Source organism: Sinohyriopsis cumingii, unplaced genomic scaffold (genome assembly GCF_028554795.1).
Source record: "Sinohyriopsis cumingii isolate HCF-2022 unplaced genomic scaffold, ASM2855479v2 utg000938l, whole genome shotgun sequence".
Lineage (NCBI taxonomy): Eukaryota > Metazoa > Mollusca > Bivalvia > Unionida > Unionidae > Sinohyriopsis > Sinohyriopsis cumingii.
The window spans coordinates 2602168-2621554 of NW_028315944.1; the positions used below are offsets into that span (position 1 = coordinate 2602168).

Genomic DNA, 19387 nt, shown 5'->3' on the forward strand with positions numbered 1-19387 from the left:
TTTACTCGTCGATTTGAAACCTACGACTCCCGAGGATTTGCGATTTCGTACCCACTTGTTTCACCACTGGTGCCAAGACGGAGGGCCTGTCCTGTACACGTCTCCGTCCTCGACTTCATTTCACTCCCCATGAAAAAAATCTATAAAAACCTCAGACCCTTTTTCGTCTGTCTCACACAGTGTGAACATGACGTCCCTTCAGTCGCATCTTCCCGTCAAATTGATTCGTGCCTTGTATGGCATCAGTCGAGAAAAAAATCCACAAACACGAGCTCGTGTCTTAGAAGCTAGTCTCAAAGAAGTCTTACGATGGTTCACTGTGACAGCACGTCAAATACTCCAAGGAATCATTCAGATTCCTCATCAAACCCAACGCTTTTTCGATCGAAACAAAGTTGCTTTGGTCCAACTGGCCGATCCCCGCATCGACACTCAAACCAAAAAACAAATCATTTTGAAACCTGGAGGGAGCGGTACTCTAGGAGGGGTCATCATTCGCTCACTCTTAAGATGGGATCCTAATGCCCCCAAAGTTATCCCCAAGACAAAAGTCCAACGAAGCCCCAAGAAGAAAAAGAAAAAAACCAGGTCCCCAAGAAGAATAACTTCTCCAGTGGCAGGACCCTCCTCTTACCAGACACCACCCCGGAAAAAGAAAAGAAGCCCCCAGAAAAAGAAACAGAGAAAAAGTCCCCAGAAAAAGAAAAGTCCACAGAAGAAAACTAGTCGCAAGAGAGGCACTTCGGCCAGGACGCAACCTTACACTCGCAAACCACGACCTGCCACAGCGGTGACTGCGTCTCCGGCAGCCTCACGTTTATCCACTTCTCCGTTGATGTCACCAGGAACTGAAGAGTACTTGGAGACGTTGATCACACCAAGAACTTCTCCGTTGATGACCCCCAAAAGAACTTCCCCAGTGGCAGGACCTTCCAATTTAGTGGCAGTGGCTGCTGCTCACAAAGTACCTTCTCCCAAAATCAAAGTCCATGAAAGATCGGGCATGTTACAAAGTTTACTGGATTTGTCCAAGCAAGAACTGGCTCGATTTAGTCCGTTGCGTACCCCTGCACGACGTGTCATGCCTGTCCTCAAACTAATACGCCGTAAAGACAATCAGTGGCGACGCGTTCCAGTATAAAAAAGGCCTGTGACCGAGTAGGGTATCAGTGTTTTTTGGTGCTCCTAAAGACTCAAAGATGTCACCCTCCAGAAAACCCCAAGGAAAGAAAAGGAAAGGACTGCCACCACGTTTAGCCAAACATGGGGACCTGTTATCTGTCCTGTCCAAAGCTTCTCCACCCCTACGAAAAAAACTCATTCAAACGGCCTCCAAAGAGGTCATCGATACCGTGTGCGAATGTTGTTTGAACGTTTTGAAAGGCACGATTCCTTTGTCCAAACACCAGAAACAATGCTTAGGCAGACATCGTCACGTTCTTCGGAAAATGGTTCAAAAGAAAATTCCCATTCGTCAAAAAAAGAAGATGTTAGTGCAACGTGGAGGTATTTTACCTCTCTTGTTAGGCCCCATACTGAAAGGAGTCTTGGGAACCATGTTGGGAGGACTGGTGGGAGCAAGATAAAAAGGCCTTCGGAAGTCCCAAGATCTCAGAATCGACCCCTGACAACCCCATGGAAGGACGAAAACTAGCTTTAGTGCCTTACAAACGATGGATGGAATACCATCGGTGGCAAGAACAACACACCCCGCATTTACCTCCCAATCCCCATTTGAGCGAGATGTCCCAGTTACAACACGAATTGCAGTCCTTGATGGATCGCCAAGATTTGTCCGAAACAGAAAAATCGCAAAAGTACGGTCAACTCTTGCAACGACTGCAACTCTTTCACCAGAAAGCTTTAGACGAAACAGCTCCACCCACTTTGAAAGATTTTAAGACCTTGATGAAAAGTCCAGCACCAGTACCAGTACCAGTACCAGTACCACCAGTACCCGTGACCAAGACAGAAAAAGGAGAAGAAGAGGAAGGGTTTCAAACTCCACCAGAAAAAGTACGCAAGTTAACAACACCACCTACCTCCAGAATTGGATGGATTAAAAAGATGATGGCCACCCCTTCTTCCTCACAAGAGAAAAAGAAAGTGAAGACAGAAGTGAAGACAGAAGTGAAACAAGAACCGATATCCCCCGCTCAGACATCCTTCTCCTCTTCGACACCTATTGCTGGCCGCACACGCAAAGCATTGCAATCCAAGAAAGTACCCCAAGAGAAAAAGAGTAGCATCCTACAAGAGTGGGTGTCTTATTAACACACCAAAAAAAAAAATGGAAAAAGTCTTAGCCAGCATTTACTACGATCCCTCCCATCCTGCAGGTTACGCAGGAGTTCAAAAATTGTATCGTGCTGCCAAAACGCGACTGAAAAGTCTCCGTTTACCTCAAGTGCAACGATGGTTACAAGAACAAGCTACCTACACTTTACACAAACCCATTCGACGCAAGTTTGCCAGAAGTCGCACCCGAGTGGAAGGCATCTATCATCAATGGCAAGCCGATTTAGCCGATGTCTCTCATTTGGCCAGCTACAATCGTGGCTACAAATATTTGTTTTGTGTCATCGACGTCTTTTCCAAATTTGCTTGGGTCGTACCCTTGACATCCAAATCCAGCAGCGAGTTAGTGCGAGCCCTGCAACGGGTGTTGAAACAAAGCGGTCGTCACCCTCTTCGATGGCAAACGGACAAAGGCACCGAATTTCTGAACCAAGCTTTCCAAAAAGAATTAAAGAAACGTGACATTCATTTTTTTACCACCGAGAATCCCGAAACCAAAGCCAGCATCGTGGAACGTTTTCAACGCACTTTGAAAGAACGCATGTGGAAATATTTTACGCATCACCACACTCTGAAGTACATCGACATCTTACCGCACCTGGTGCAAGCGTACAACCAATCTTACCATCGAAGCATCGGACGTGCCCCGCAAGACGTGACTCCCGAGAACGAAGTGTTGGTGTTTGAGCGTCTGTTTGGTACGTCCCCGACGAGGGCTGTCCCCAAGAAAAGTGGAGAGTTGACGGTAGGAGATTGGGTACGCATTGGCAAAACCAAACGCACTTTCGACAAAGGTTACTTACCTAACTGGACGACCGAATTGTTTCGCGTCACTGGACGAGTGCATGGCCGTCATCCTGCCGTCTATAAATTGGAAGACATGAACGGAGAAGTACTCAAAGGAACGTTTTATTTGCCCGAGTTACAACGTGTCACCAAAAAAGAAGACGACGTGTACGACATCGAAAGCATTCTCGAACGCAGAACCCGTAAAGTAGGCAAACGACGTGTCAAAGAAGTCAAAGTACGTTGGAAAGGATATCCACCCAGTTTCGATTCTTGGATCGACGCTTCGCAAGTCATCGACTATAAAAAGAAGTGACCATCATGCCCTTTCACACAACAGACGCAGCTACGTCGACCACTCCTTCTTCACCCAGTTCTTCTGTGCAAGATTTACAAAAACAACCCTTGTGGGTGTGGTGTGGAGAACGTGTGCCCAAAACGCAAATCGTCTTTTTCTGCCAAATCTTCGTGGTGTATTGTGTCATCGGGGCAGCCATCGCCAATTTGAGTTTGCAACAAGGAGACAAACAATTGTGGACCATTTTATTGAGCAGTTGCATCGGTTACCTGCTTCCCAATCCCTCCCTGAAATTCTCCTCGAACGGGAACCCCGGGAACCTTGTGTCCAGTGCCAGTGCCAGTCACCACTCCAATAACAACCAGAACCCCATTTTGGGCGAAGACACGCCTCTGACGTCCACTAACCCCTCGGACAGCCACATAACTCTGGAATTATGAGTCACCAAAACCAATTTTACTTAACCTTACCCAGTGACAGTTCCATGGAGGTGTTTCCCAATAACACGTTGTGCTGTTACACGGCCAAATTACCTCAAGCCATCCCTTTAGATCACGAAGCCCATTGGGAAGTGGCTTTAGTAGAAATGATTCACCCGACCCAAGTCCTCAATGTCCTTCCCAATCAAAATTTTTTTACGGTGCAAGTTCATGACGAGCAAATGCAACATTGGATGGATACCCATAGCAAATATGACAAGAAAACTCGTAACAAAGAAAATCCAAACTGGACCGACTATCACTTGTTCATTTCCCCAGGTTATTATTTTAGTGGTCAACATTTGGTCAACACCATAGCCACCAGGTTTAATGGCGTGTTTGGGAAAGCTTTGGAGCATGCCAAAAAAAGTGTCACCCTAGAGTACCACAAAACAGCTCGTCGCTTCCTGATGAAATTTCCTGAGGGGTCTAAAATCATGTCTTTCTTATTTTGTCCTGAATTGTTTGACATGTTGGGCGGTGACATGAACCTGAAGAAGACAGTAGAACAACAAAAAGGCGAATTACTAGTCATTTCTGACAACGATACTTTTGCCAAGTATTTTCGTACCCCGGTAGAACTGAACCAAGGACTGAATTTGATGTTCGTGTACTCCGATGTGGTGGAGTATAACGTGGTGGGACACACCTCCGTACCGTTACTGCGTGTCATTCCTTTCAAAGTGGATTCTGCCGCAAACGCTGACGATGAAGGTGGAAACACTTACCACGTTCACCGCGAATTTGTCCATCCTCACTATTTACCGGTCAGCAAGTCGTATTTGGACACGGTCAACATTACTATAAAAGGAGATTTGGGACAAAATATTCCATTCATCAAAGGAAAAGTCACGGTGAAACTCCATTTTCGAAAACGGTTCTCTCACGACTCGTAAGTAAGTCATGTATCCAGTGTACCGAGGAGTTGCTCGACAGCGAGGACACGGTTTAGGAGACATGTTAAAATCGGCCTTTCGTTCGGTGGCCCCGGTGTTGAAACCGATGGTGACACGCGGATTGCACGCCTTGAAAGATGCGGCACTGACGCAAGGCAAAGAATTTCTCCAAAATGTCATCATCGACAAACAAAACCCTAAAGAAGCCTTCATGAGGGCAGGCAAAAATGTCTTGCTGCAAACGGGCAAAGACATTTTAGGCCAACGAGAAACACCTATAAATGCCCTGCACGCTACCGAGTCAGGCATTCAGCAAGGACAAGGCAGAAAGAGACGACGAAGAAAACACCCTTTCACCAGACTTCAAGCGAGAAAGGCCAAGAAAAGAAGAACCGTTCGAGACTTAGACGTTTTCGATTATTGAGAGAGAACAGAACAAAAAATGATGCACCGAGAGTCTTGCGCTTGTTCCAAGACGGAACTGGATCTGTTTGCCATGCCCCCTACCATGATGACCATGCAAGAATCCCAATGGGTGGAATTTCACCCCGTCTCCTCATTGACCGATTCCGCTCCCATCGAGTTTGAAATCAAAGGACAGCCCGAAGATTACATCGATCTGAATAGCAGTTACTTGTACCTGAAAGTCAAAGTTGTAGATAAGACTGGGGGTCCTATAGACGATGAAAAGGTAGCTCCCGTCAACAATTTCATGCATTCCTTGTTCAGCTCAGTGGATTTGTACTTGAATAACAAACTGGTCAGCAGCTGCATGGATACTTACCCTTACCGTGCCTACCTGGAAAATCTCTTGACGTACGGAATAGATGCCAAGGATACCCATCTCAATGCTTGTGTGCTGTGGGAACCTGACGAAGCGACCAAGTTTAAGATAGCTGACGCAGATGACAATGACGGCTTTGGGGAAAGACGATGCAGAATCAAAGATGGAAAGAGTTTAGAACTGATGGATCGTTTGCATTTGGACATGTGGTTGGAAGAGAAATATTTGCTGAACGGTGTCAATGTTCGCCTGAGACTGAATCGTAGCACTGCCGCTTTCCATTTGTTGGCTGATGCTGATGCTACTAAGACTGGCAATCCTAAAAGCCAAATTGAGGAGGCCAAACTCTACGTACGACGCGTGGAAGTGTTACCCAAAGTGGGAAACGACATCAATCAGACGTTGAGCAGAACGACCGCCAAGTATCCCATACGACGTGTGGAAGTGAAAACGTTCACCATTCCCGTTGGACATTATTCCATGATCGAAGATCATCTGTTTCAAGGACAGTTACCGAAACGTTTAATCCTTGGTATGGTCGAGAATTCAGCCTTCAACGGAGACTTCGCTGAAAATCCTTTCCACTTTCAACACTTCAACGTGAAGAAAATCGAAGTCAGTCGCGATGGCAAGACCTTGTGTACCCGACCTTTCGAGCCTGACTTTGCCAAGAAGAATTATTTGAGATCGTACTTGTCCCTGTACGAAGCCACCGGCCAGTTAGGAACCAACACCAGTCACGGCATTACGTACGACGATTACGCAGGAGGCTATGCTTTGTGGGCTTTCGATTTCACTCCAGACCAAGGCAGCGACGAGGGACATTTCCACCCTATAAAATCAGGCCAGATTCGTGTGGAACTTCAGTTTGCAAATCCTCTGCCAGAGACAGTGAACGTCATCCTGTATGCAGAATTCGATAATACCATAGAAATCAACAGTTTGAGAGAAGTCATTCTAGATTACTAGAAGTCATGGAAGACTGTTATCCCTCTTTACCTAGTGGAGAAACTTTGGACATGAAATGTAAGGAGACTGTGGAAGAAGAAGTGATCATGATGAAGTCAAGATGGCCAGAACAAGAAGCCCATTTAGTCTCCTGTTTTGCCAAACACTTGGTCGACAAAATGACGGAATTGATCAAGAAAAATTGCTATGGATGTCAAAACGATCATCCCAGTCAAATTCAACACGATAAATGCCTGATGTTGAGCCAAGAAGAAAAATTGGACGAGTATCTGGACGAAGCTTGGAGTCTCATCTCGAACAAAGACGTGTTGCACCAGTGGTATAAAGACTTGCGTGAACATTCTTGTCCACCATTAACCACTCAAGAGATCCATCGTATCGAAGCTCTCCTGAATCAGAGTGAGGAAACAGAACGAATAACCGTTTATTCGTCAGACATTTTCAAGCAAAAAGTCAGGATCGAATTGACGACTTATTATTACCTGTGAAGAAGAAGAAGAAAAAAACACAAAACAATGGATACCTGGGAACTTTATTACCTTTTGAACCACAGTTCGTATACGGCTTCTTGGAATCCTGTCGTCTGTGCTAAAGATGAACTCCCTCATCGCAAACCTAAAGACCATCTAGCTTACGTAATCAACACGGACGACAGTCATCTCCCAGGAACCCACTGGGTAGCCGTCTACTTTCCTCAAGAAGGATGTGTGGAATATTTCGATTCGTATGGATTGCCCCCTTTGGAAGACGATATCATCGACTTTATGAGAAGAAATGCTCAGACCACCCGATTCAATAATGTGAAATTACAAGGCACAGATTCCTTGGTGTGTGGACAGTACTGTGTGCATTTTCTGCATCATCGCAGCCTGGGCTATTCCTTAGAACATTTAGTGACTCATTTTGATCCTCGTTCTTCTGCTAGAAATGATGTGAAAGTAGATCGATGGTTTTGTGACCATTATGCTTATCTTTTGTCTCAAGCTAGGAAACGTAGTGTCCATCAATGGCCTAATGATTTCCAACAGTGGAAATCACAATTTCATTCACAACGTTGTCAACCCTGTTTAAAGTAGATTGTTCATTGAGAAAAAAAATGTTTGTCATTTGAAAAAAATTGTTTGATGTTATAGTATTGGATTATTGTTAAAAAATGTTAGAGTTGTTGTTGGTTAGTGTTAAGTGATTTTTGAATAAAAAATGTTGTGTTTTGAAAAAAATGCCTTTGTCTTTTGTTTAGCTATAAGAATGTTGGATTGATGCTCTTTCATTTCTTACTATCCCTCTCATGACACTCACTGAACGTTGCGGCTCGAAAACCGTGGAGGGATGTTTTCCTTCACGCCCGCGCTTTGACTTTAAGAACCGGGGTTGTTTCCAGTCTAACCATCCATTGTCGACTCATCCTCCTAAGAAGATGTGCTCCGAACTAGCTAAGCTCAACGAAGCCTACGTGAATTTGCATAGGGTCAGACACAGTCTGATACCGAAGCCAGAAGAAATAGAGAATGTGAGAATGTTAAAAATCACTGAAGACCTGATAGAAGAGCTCTTCAGAGAAGAAATGAACAGGGAGAAAGAAGAACGGACAGAGAAGTACAGACTTCAGAGACAGCAGCAACAGCAGCAACAGCAACAACAACAACAACAACAGCAGCAACCTGAAGCTGACAGAGGCTTTGTCGATTGTCGTATCGACACCAAAGAGTTCTTCTTCTCTTTCCGAAGAAGCAGACCTATCGCCAGAAAGTCAATCCTCAGAGGACATCGCATTCTTAGAAACTAAAAAAGAATGCCATAGCAAACAAAAAACAGCCCTTTTCAGGGCTACCCAATACTCTAGAAAAGAAATAACGATCGATTTGCCAATGTGTAGGTAGAGTAGTGTGAAAATAAACACTAACTCTTTTATAAAAAATGTGAGGGTATGTGTTTGTGTGTTTGTGTTTGTAAGTGCTCACGTAAGTTGGTGTGGATAGTAGATTAAAATCATGTTTTTTGGTGTTTGAGGTGTATATTTGGGGTTAGATTGGATTGCTTTGCATATGTGGATAGTCTATTGAAGTGGTTAATAAAAAATTTTAAAATAGTGATGGGTAGCATAAAAAGTGAGTGAGTGTTTCTTTTAGGTCAGCGCGTTGATGTTGTTTTAGACATGATCTAGGTAAGATCAATTTTATGTTTTTAGGGGGATGTTTTCCATCACGTTCGCGCTTTCACTATAAAATGAAACTCACTGGGCAGTCTAGCTACCCTTGTTGATTGATCAACACAAGAAAAATGAGCAGCAGACTGACTAAATTGATGGAACTCCAGATGCATCTGGAGTATGCCAGATACCTACTGAACGAACTGACTGCGGACTCCCTTGTGGAAGAAGTGAGAATAGAACAGGAGGAGGAGGAGAGAAAAATGAAAGAAGAGAATGAAAGAAAGAGAGAGATCAGGTGTCACCCTATGATGAACCCTGTGTGCAAGGTGACACCTGAGGCAATGACATCTCGCCAGCCTGTAGCTGAACCACAATCACAACGAAGACAAAGACAAAGAAGACAGAGGGAAGAAGAAGTATTCACTATTCCGCAAACGGAGGAGTGGGATAGTGAAGCCACTCACCCGCCGTCTGCTCTTCAAACGAGTCATGTGAATTGGACTAATGATTGGAGTAGACGTTGTGTCTGTGGTGCCAGACCCGGAAGGTGCCACCATTAAGCAGGGACCTCTGAAGTTAAAAACAAACAGCCCTTTTCAGGGCTACAAAATACTCAAGAAAAGAAATAACCATCTATTTGCCAATGTGTGTAGGTAGAGTAGAGTGAATATAAACACTAACTCTTTTTAAAAAAATGTGAGGGTATGTGTTTGTGTGTTTGTGTGTTTGTGTTTGTAAGAGCTCAGGTATGTTTGTGTGAATAGTAGATTATGGGTTTCTTAGCGTATGTGAAGAGTATAGTTAGGGTTATATTATATGAAATGAGAAAGTAGGGGATGTTTTCCTTCACGTACGCGCGTTGTTTGGTCATGATCTAGGTAAGATCAATTTTATGTTTTAGGGGGATGTTTTCCTTCACGTCCGCGCTTTCAGTATAAGAACCCACCACGTTCGTCGTTGGAACCATTCTACAAAGAAGATGGCTTCTAACCAAATGGACAAAATACAAACCTTGCAAGACGTTTTAGACAACTTAGGAATAATGGAACAGATGCTAATAAGACTCGTTGAAGACCATTATTCCTATAGTCCCCATCGTGTAAAGATGGAAATTAATAACTTAAGAAAAGCAAAGGACAAGATTAGTGGTGTCATGAAAGAGATAAAGGAGGAGAAGGAGGATGAAGAGGAAAGAATAAGAATACGCAAATGGAACGAAAAAATTGAAAAAGAAGAAGAAAATGAAAAGAGGAAGAAAGAAGAGGAGGAAGAGAGGAAGAAAGAAGAGGAGGAGAAAAAAAAAAGAAAGGGAAGAAGAGTGTAGGAGAGAAAATAAGAACTTGGTGGAGAAAAAGAAGAAATTAGAAGAAGAAGAAAACCCAAAGGCCCTTTTCAGGGCCAGCCATATTTCTCGAAAAGAGATAGCCTTTCAATTGCCTACCCTTTTTTTAAATTTAAATTTTTTTTAAAAAAAAATCCCATGTTCAATTCCCTTGTCGCTAAACAGTCCCACGATTTTTCTCCATATTCAATTTCCTTGTCGCTCAACAGCCCCACGATTTATTCCCATGTTAATTTCCCTTGTCGCTATATGTTCCCACGATTTTTCTCCATGTTAAATTTCCATTGTCGCTATATGTTCCCAAGGGTGTTTTTAATGCTAATTCCCTTTGTCGCTATACTATCCCTATTCACTACTTACAATAATTGTGAGTGATGGTTTGTAAGGCCAACCATAAGAAAGGGTATTTTAAAACAAGGAAATGAGTGTAAAGAAGAATATCATTTTGCAAGAAGAAAAAACCTGAACAAGTTGAAGCTGAATAATGAACTCTTCAAAAATATTTAATTAGGGATGAATGGAAAGAAAAATAGATTCTTGCAAAGACAATGCACATACATACGAATTTCGATAGTTCAATATCAGTCACTTTTCAAAAATATTTAATTAGGGATGAATGGAAAGAAAAATAGATTCTTGCAAAGACAATGCACATACATACGAATTTCGATAGTTCAATACAGGACACTTTTCAAAAGTAAGGAAAATCTATATCTAAAAAACATTCATTGATACTGATGATGCAGCAGACGAGAAAACGTTTCCTGGTAAGAGATGAAAATAATGTGAAATAGAACGACACCGAAGTCAAGGACAAAAAGTAAATTTTCTAAGAAAAAAATGTTTATAGAACCGCCAACAAAAGAAGGCAAACAAAGAGACGAATATCAACAGCGGTGACGGTGGTTACGAGCAGAAAGAAAGAAAAAAAAACGAAAGAAAAAAAAAACGAGAGTAGAATCCTCATTTGAAAGAGACAAACGTAATTTCTCACTTGTGAACCATATTTTGTTTTGTCTTTAGCAGTTACAGATATCAAAAAAGAAGTCGCACGGTAAGTGACATGTACCAAATATTTCATACAACTCACTCTCTCTCTCTCTCTCAACACTGGCTATCATGTTAACTGGTTATATATAAGAAAAAATCAGCCGCATTATTTAATACCATTTCAGAGAAAAGATTCGAGCGGAGAAAACGTGATGCGTTTTCGCTGCTTACTATAAGCAGATTTCCTGTTAACAGAATATAAAAAATAAAAAAACAACTGTTGAGTACTTTTTTAGACAAAGTTAACTCAAGAGATACTGGTGTGAAACCGATATATGGTATCTGAAGTTCACCAATAATCGTCTGGGGTAGTCCAGTCAGGAGTGTCTCAGCAATCGCAACAAAAACTGTTAAAATCTTATGACACATTGAGCTCGGTTGAGACTGAAGTCATGAGAAATTGCAGAGACTTGCGTTTGTATTTCAGCTGTGATTCTCAAATTTCCTGACATATTAAATTTTTCTAAGACAGAAAACAGGTAAAGAAAGTGTGAAAGGTAAAATGTGATCGCTGATTCTTCACTAACACCGATACTTCAATCTGTATAATGTGCACATGTCTGCTGTTTGCTCTCAGTGATGTACTTGAGCCTTGGTGTTACTCTTCACTGATGAGTACTTTTTTGTTGTTGTTGGCTTTTGTTTTTATTTTTATATTGCACAAAAGTTGTCATTAAAGTGACAGCGAAAACAGGATAAGGAAGTGTTTGAAGAAGGTAGGACAAATGACTGACTACCCATTGATAATACGGCTTGCAAAACACTCAGTATAAACTGCAGGTACAGTTCATAAAAAATCATAAAAAAATAAAAATGATGACAGGCTTATTTAAAACCAAGGTCGCAAACGTTTTAAAATTATTATTATTATTATTATTATTATTATTTCCGTCTTTTTTAACCCTGGCTTTTTCTTTACCGGTTCTTGCTGACGCGACACTCTAAACCAGTCTAAATAAATATAATTTACAAAAATGACTGCGCCCATGAAAATGGAACCTAGAGTGGAAGCCAGGCTTGTTACGCGGAAATCTGTTGATTCAGAGCACGATTTACACGTACAAATTGCTCGAAAGTATGCGGAATATTTAGCAGTTCCATCAGATCACAATTTTCTGTACCTGTCCGTATGGTCACAAACGTATCCCTCAGACAGAAGTGAAAGTACCCAAGGGTCGCCTAATTTATCCTCCCACAATCCTCGAAAGTACTCAAGCGATGCTCATTCGGACAATCTGGTTCATGTGTCATCATTGGAGAAAAGTACACAAAGAAACAGAGCTGACATGGAAATTATTGTCTTTGTGAAAATTGCGGGAGACGAGATTTTGCCGGATGAATCCGACAAGGGCATTTGTTTACATTGTACAGCACGTTTTAAATTCCACTACAAAATTGATAGTGACTTTATCTTTGTAAGAAAAGTTAATGTATATCCAGTGAAAAGCGTTGTCTTCAGAGTGAATAATTATGACGCTTTTCAGTGGCTGCAGAAGGTTGAGTTTTGCAGTGGTTTGCTGATGGAGATGTGTAACAGTAATATCTTGCTTCGCAGCAAAGATGTTTTTCTGGCTTCATATCCAGCAAAGTTTTTAGAAGATCCTGACTTTAAAAAGTCTTTCTTTTGGGATATGATTGTACTGGAGTGCAGTCCAGTCCAGCAGGGCATTTTGACCGAGTCGACAGAGCTCGTAATGACATATGTACCTGAAGCAATAGAGAACAGCCCCCCAATTAAGCTGTACAGAGATTTCAGAACTATAACATCAGACAGCCCATCTAAGATACAGGGCCCATTTGATGTATGTCTTTCAGATATCACAAGGGATTCTTCACAAAGATCAAAGGTGCAAATAGGAGAGTTTACGTATGATGTAGTTTACCAGGAAACAACTTTCCGAAAAATGCTGAGGAGGTATTCAGAGGAAAATACATTTGACCCTCTATTTTTTGTTGGCATGTCTGATAAACAAATGCTGAAGTATGGTTTATTTGATGGCAGTTTTGTGATCATATATCCAAGTTATTACATCGGTGATAGTGATGATGTAGAGCCATCTAGTTATATCAAGAAAGAGAAAATTGCCATGGTTAAAGGTCTAGGGAAGGAATATAAATCAGAAAGACTATTCATTACTCCACACCTATTGTTCAATATGTTGAGATGTCCTACAGAAAAACCAGATAAAGTTGTATTAAAGGTATGCATTATTGCTTCAGTTATATATATATAAAGAGGTCTCGCTAGAAGTTTAAAACTAGGAGACCAGGACTCCCATTTTGGTAAAAAAATGAATCCCACCATCAAAAGTTGCAGTCCCTTCTTTCCTACAGTATCAACACAGACGTGAATGCATCTATTTTTAGATGGAGAGGTTTTCGTAATGTAATCACTCACTATAATATAGCTTCATTACAATAGTCCATTGACAGGATCGCAAATTTATGGTTTATTTATATGTATACATACTTGTAGTAATTTTAGGCAAATAAATAGTATCTGATTTGCTGTTTTTTCCCGTATTTTCGCAGGTACATGTCAAGTCAGAAAACAGCTTAGACCTTAAAGCGCATCTCGTGAATTCCACAACATAGCATTGTCTCATACGTTTCTGACCTACATAATTTGCATTTTAAAGTTAAATCTTTAATAAAATAATACCTAGGTTTTGGTTTCAATGATTTGTATATTTTTTCTGAATATATTTGCCCACTGATTTAAGAAAACAGACAATCAAATGAACTGGTACATCCCAGACTTAGCGAAGTCTGCCATTATTTCCCGTTAGGCCTACTGGTTCACTTACAGTTTTAAACTAATTTTATGACAAAATAGTGTATAAGAGGCAGTTAATAAATATCCATATCACTGATTCTGATCTTAAAACACAACTTTGTATGTTTTGTCATCAAAGGATATCTAGCAGGATATTGATAGTTTCTACCTTACTTGGAAAAGGGTTAATGGTCAATCAGCTATCAAAACATAATGCTTGTGAATGGGCAAGAGTTTGTTTGTCAACATAATTGATATAAAAACTAGGCCTAGCTACTGATGCCTTAATGAATACATTTTGCTACAACACTAGAACTAACCAGGCTAAGGCAAAGGGCATTTAAAAAAATATGGTATGGTCAGTCAATGTACCTTTTAAATAATCACAGGGCAAAGTTGTTTTTGCTTTCCTAACAGAAGGCGAAGTTTACATTTTTAGGCGACTTGTCATCCACTTACGAATGGCATTTTGTCTAAGTCTCAGCATATCTTGATTCTGAGGTCACGTGCACTGCTCATTCCACTACATCCGGAAATGAACACGATAACGAAAGCTAAAGTTGTTTATTTGATGTACTTTTATAAATGACCACATGTACATCTCTGGGTCTTTCTGCCTCTGAATTCAATCACTGTAAATATCGGTACATTTTCCCACCCGGCTGCCAATCAAAGCCTTTGAACTTGCTGCCCAGCTATTGCATCATGTTCTTCTTTATGTACTCTTATAAAATGGCAACATGTATGTACATCAAGGGGTCTTTCAGTCACTGAATTCTGTCATTGTAAACATCAGCACAGCTAACTGATCAAGACATTTTCCCACAAAGCAGGTGGCTGAAGCAGGACTGGCAAGTCTTTGAATTTTGTTGCACACCTATTACATGCGTACAGAGGACTCCCGCCTGAGTGATTTTTTGCGTCCCAGATAAAAAAATTGGCATCCAAATACGTGTAATTAAGCATTTCCGATATATATATATATATATATATATATATATATATATATATATATATATATATGCTCATTGTTTTCTCCATTAACTTTACATTGTGAGAATTGTTCAGTATTACCCGATACTGAACTTGCATGCAAATATACATATTGCAGACACCAGCACTTTTGATTTGCAAACAACTCATGTACACTCACATAAGAGGTGCTTTACATTGTGGTTGCTTAAATTTGTTTCTGAATGAACTAAAACAGATGCTTCGTGGACTGCCACATACCTGCTGCTTTGGCACATTTGGCGTTAAATTTGTTGATACAATGTTTCGGATTTAGGCTAGCTACAGTATACAACAGATGCAAAAAAGGGTACTTACAGATAAATACAAGTGACAAGTCATATACTGTCTTCTTTAGCTGGTGATAAGAATGGCAAAAAAATATACTTAAAGTTTTACATCCTGAATTTCCTCAAAATGTAATTTCTTATTTCTGCAAATCCGAATAACATGAGCCATGTCATAGGTTCTCAATTTTGATTACACATTTTGAAATTGTACTGTAATTTCAATGATAAGTGCAATTACATCCTCCTTACTGCACTCAAATTTATCTAGATGGAGTTCTGTGCGCAGTAATTATGTTGTTGTTATGTAATGATGAATATGCTCTTGTGTATTTAGTTTGGAATGTGGCATACATTCATTTACTTTGTTTTGTGTAGTGTATTTTGTTAATATAATTAAGCATCAGGTAGAATAAAAAAATGAGCATATAATAAGAAGGTTACTGCATTTGTATGGGAAAATATGAACTCGTTTTGTTGGATGGATATTCTGCACTCCCAAGGTCATGCAGTATTTCCATTAGAAAAACTCATTCATATTTACCCATACAAATGCAGTGACCTGTGTATGTATATATATATATATATATATATATATATATATATATATATATATATATATAGTCATTTATACCAAATTAACAAGAGAATAGTATTTCCAGATTATTTATTTTGTTATTCAGTTAAATTCACCATTTTGTTGACCATACCTTAGTTGAAAAACTTTACTTTCTTATGATACAGTGCAGTTCTCTATGATTGGAGTTATGATTGCTAAATTGCAAAGTAATTGAAATGGGTGGGAGAAAAAAAGTTCTAAACAAATCTAAAATGGAATGTTTTTAATTTATACTATTTCTGTATAGCTTTACCTTAACCATTGAACAAGATCAAACTGCTTCAAAAATAATCACAACAAACTGGGTGCAATGGCAATAAAACCATACCTTGAGTATCACGGTTATAAGCAATCATTTGATGAAAACATTACATGAGGAAGAGATGGAAGTTAGATATAAAATGAAACTTGTATATCATTTTTGAAAGAAAGGACTATGTTGGAATCCATTGTTATTTTCACTATTTATTTTATATAGGGATGAAATGAGTCATCAGTATATCGATACATCGATACTTTTGCTGTAATGATACACATATTGATACAGTAGATTGAGAATCGATACAAAATGATACTTACCATATGCAAGTTATTGTAGTCTTCAGCAGTCAGGAATAATTATTATTACTTTGCCTTGTTATTCTTTAAATTTAAAATTCGTCTGAAACAGTATTTGCAGTAACAGGCATTCAATTCACTTTGTAAAAACAAAAAAGAATTTTGAGAATACTCATGTAATGTTTACAGATTAACACAAATTGACATGGTTCATAATCCTCTCCCTCCCTTGAGTGCTAATTATCTTAACCCAGCAGCATGTTCAGCATGTAGGATACATTCCAAACATGTATCACGTGTATAGTGAAGTAGTTTACTCATTTCTTAATAACCATTTTTACACAACATTTAATTGTACCTCATCTGCTGGAAAGCTATAATACCAGTCTGTCACTCAGTGAAACATACATTGAACTATTATTGGCTGTTATTGTTCATTCTGGATAAACAATAAACCAATCAGATATTAATGTAGCAGTAATGTGTAGGAACTCCCTCAAATTAGTTGAAAGTCCTGCATATGAAATTGTGCTCGGCATAGTATACAATTTTTATTGCAGCTCTCCTTAAATTGCTAATGGGTAGAAACTTCTCTTTAGTTGCAGAGATATTTAACCAGTGAATAAAGGTGCTGCTGGAATAAATAGACTCAGTGAGGGGGCAGATTTCAAACCTTTCAGATTTATCACCTTGTGTAAATTTAAAAACAATTATAGGAAAGGACTGGGCGTTGTGAACAGTTTTCCTTCTTCATTAACTAATACAAATACCTGTGGCCACAGCAGACTTTTGCATATACAGAAAGTAAAATATGATAGATTTTGTTTATATTCGTCCTCATTCCCATGCCCAGATTTGTTCGTGATGAAATTTTCTTCACACAAGGAAATTGCATTGTTTCTTCTGTTTTGAAGATAACATTGTAATGTCTTCCAAGTTTAAGTGAGACATGAAATTTGTAATAAGATGGTTTCAGAGCATTCATGTAGTGTAAACCAAAGGGCCTGGTGGCCAAACTAATTTAAATGGAACCACCATTAAATGGCCTAAAATGTTGAATAAAACTCAATGACAACCAACAGGTAGTCTGTTTGAAAGTATTTTTGTTATTTTGTCATCTTTGAGAATTGCATATAAATATTGATAACTATGTTTGTCTGTAGTCATCATACTGGAAATGCAACCAGTATGTCAGTTCAGTTTTGCCCGTCACCCCTGCTGGGGTATAGGCTGCCCACAAAAGATCACCAGAGGCTTCTGTCCTGTGCCATCCCCTCGAGCTGAGTCCAGGTGCGACCCATCTTAGTGATGTCCACCTTGAGGTATTGTTTCTATGTGTTTCTTGGTCAGCCCCTTCTCCACTTGCCTTGAGGGTTTGACCTCAATGCCTGTCTGGTGATGTTGGTTGGCGGCTTACGTAGGGTGTATCCTATCCAACCCCGTGTCTCTTCTTGATCTCGTCCTCTGTCAGAAGCTGGGAGGTTCTCTTCTACAGGTTGGTGTTGCTGATGGTGTCTGGCCAGCGGATCTGGAGAAGTCTTCTTAGGCAGCTATTGATGAAGGTAACCAGTATGTCAGCGTGCATAAAATGGCACTACCTACCTTCCAAAGATGCAAAGACCATCTTGTTCATTTGTGTATCAGTATGCATCATGTGACAGGCTATGTATTGTGAATTGTATCGATATGTGACACAGGTGTATCATTCCCCCCCCCCCCCCCCCGTTATATTGCATAGTATCTCTATGAGAAGTTGAAATGATTGTTAGTACATAATATCTTGCACATTTACAGTAATTTTAACCCAAATAAAAATATATTATTGTGAAAAGTATTTATTTCAGTCAGTTGTGAAACAAAATAAGTTGCAAGTGACTTGCTTTTTTTAGACTGGATTAACAATATAAGTTTTGTTTTTGTGCAGAGATACCTAAATGACTTGAACCCATATGAAGAAAATAGCACTAGTTCATCATGGAGCAGTCAGGTTCCCCAGGCAGAAGAGGTGAAAATTGCTATAGTGCAATGCCCAAATTACAGTCCCCGTGCCCCCCATGAGGAAAGCATAAAGGCATATTTTAGTGCACCCAGGTAAGTTTAACAACCACTCCACTCTCTTACTGGTATGTTAAATCAAGTATTGATATATATATTTACTTCCGAGTCCAACTCCAAACTGCACAGACCCAGATCTGCTGTCACATAATGTGATGGCAGGTCTGGGTCTATGCAGCCTATTAGGAGTAATCAATAGAATAAACAATATAGACCGTGATCTGCTGGTGCATTGTTATAGCAGATCAGAATCAATGTTCTTTGCAGCTGGATTCGACTTAATTGCAGGTATAGCTGGTACAGTGTGACGCCACTATAGCACGCTCCGTTATAACACGAATTCAGATATAACATAGTTGTGGTGTGGCTCCTGAAATTTCATATACATGTATTTTTCTTATGCACAAAAAATTATTTCTTAAAAAGTACCCCAAAAAAATGAAAAACTTGTTATCATTTTGGGAAAGAGATCGCGTAAGAATAATACAAAACGATCGTGGCTTGGCTCCTGAAATTTTATTTGTATTTTTCTTGTACACGAAAAATTATTTTTTGTTCTTAAAAGTACAAAGAAAAAACCCATCTAAACAGTCATTGTTATATCATTATCCGCTTATCTTAACATTAGCATGAGTTCTATATGTTGTGAAATATCCGCTTTTATGTTGTTGACATTTCTGGTGATGGAGATCAACCGGACGAGGCATTGTCTTGTAATCTATCTTAAACTGGATTTTCGGCCACTTGCTAGTAATTAATATATTTACAAAGACTGACATTTGTATGTGGATGGTAAGTAAAATTCCTCTTCTTTTCACTTAGAATTAAATCCTTCAGAACACTCACATTTTCTGTAATAATCCCTGTCATCAGAACACCTGCATCTCTATTGTCCGTTGACCCTTTGTTAATTTTCAGACGCATGCATGGAAGGCAGTATCACGCTGCTACCACAAATGTAAAAATAAAATACATCTTACTTATTGGTTTATTCAATAGGCATGAAGGTACAATAACTAGGTTAGTC

The 19387-nt window shown here is 39.8% G+C and overlaps 1 protein-coding gene across 3 annotated transcripts in view; it reads left to right on the forward strand.

Annotated features, from left to right (window-relative positions):
- The first annotated feature begins 12023 nt into the window (after positions 1-12023).
- LOC149773007 (peroxisomal ATPase PEX6-like) overlaps positions 12024-19387 on the forward strand; it is a 104007-nt gene continuing 96643 nt past the window's right edge. For all 3 annotated transcript variants that reach the window (XR_016417510.1, XM_089946980.1, XM_089946981.1), the window contains exons 1-2: positions 12024-13255; positions 18230-18396. Coding sequence is in view for 2 of the 3 variants with exons in the window: in XM_089946980.1 (XP_089803106.1) it covers positions 12029-13255; positions 18230-18396 (1394 nt within the window). In the remaining variant the exon portion in view is untranslated. The remainder of the gene's footprint in view (positions 13256-18229; positions 18397-19387) is intronic.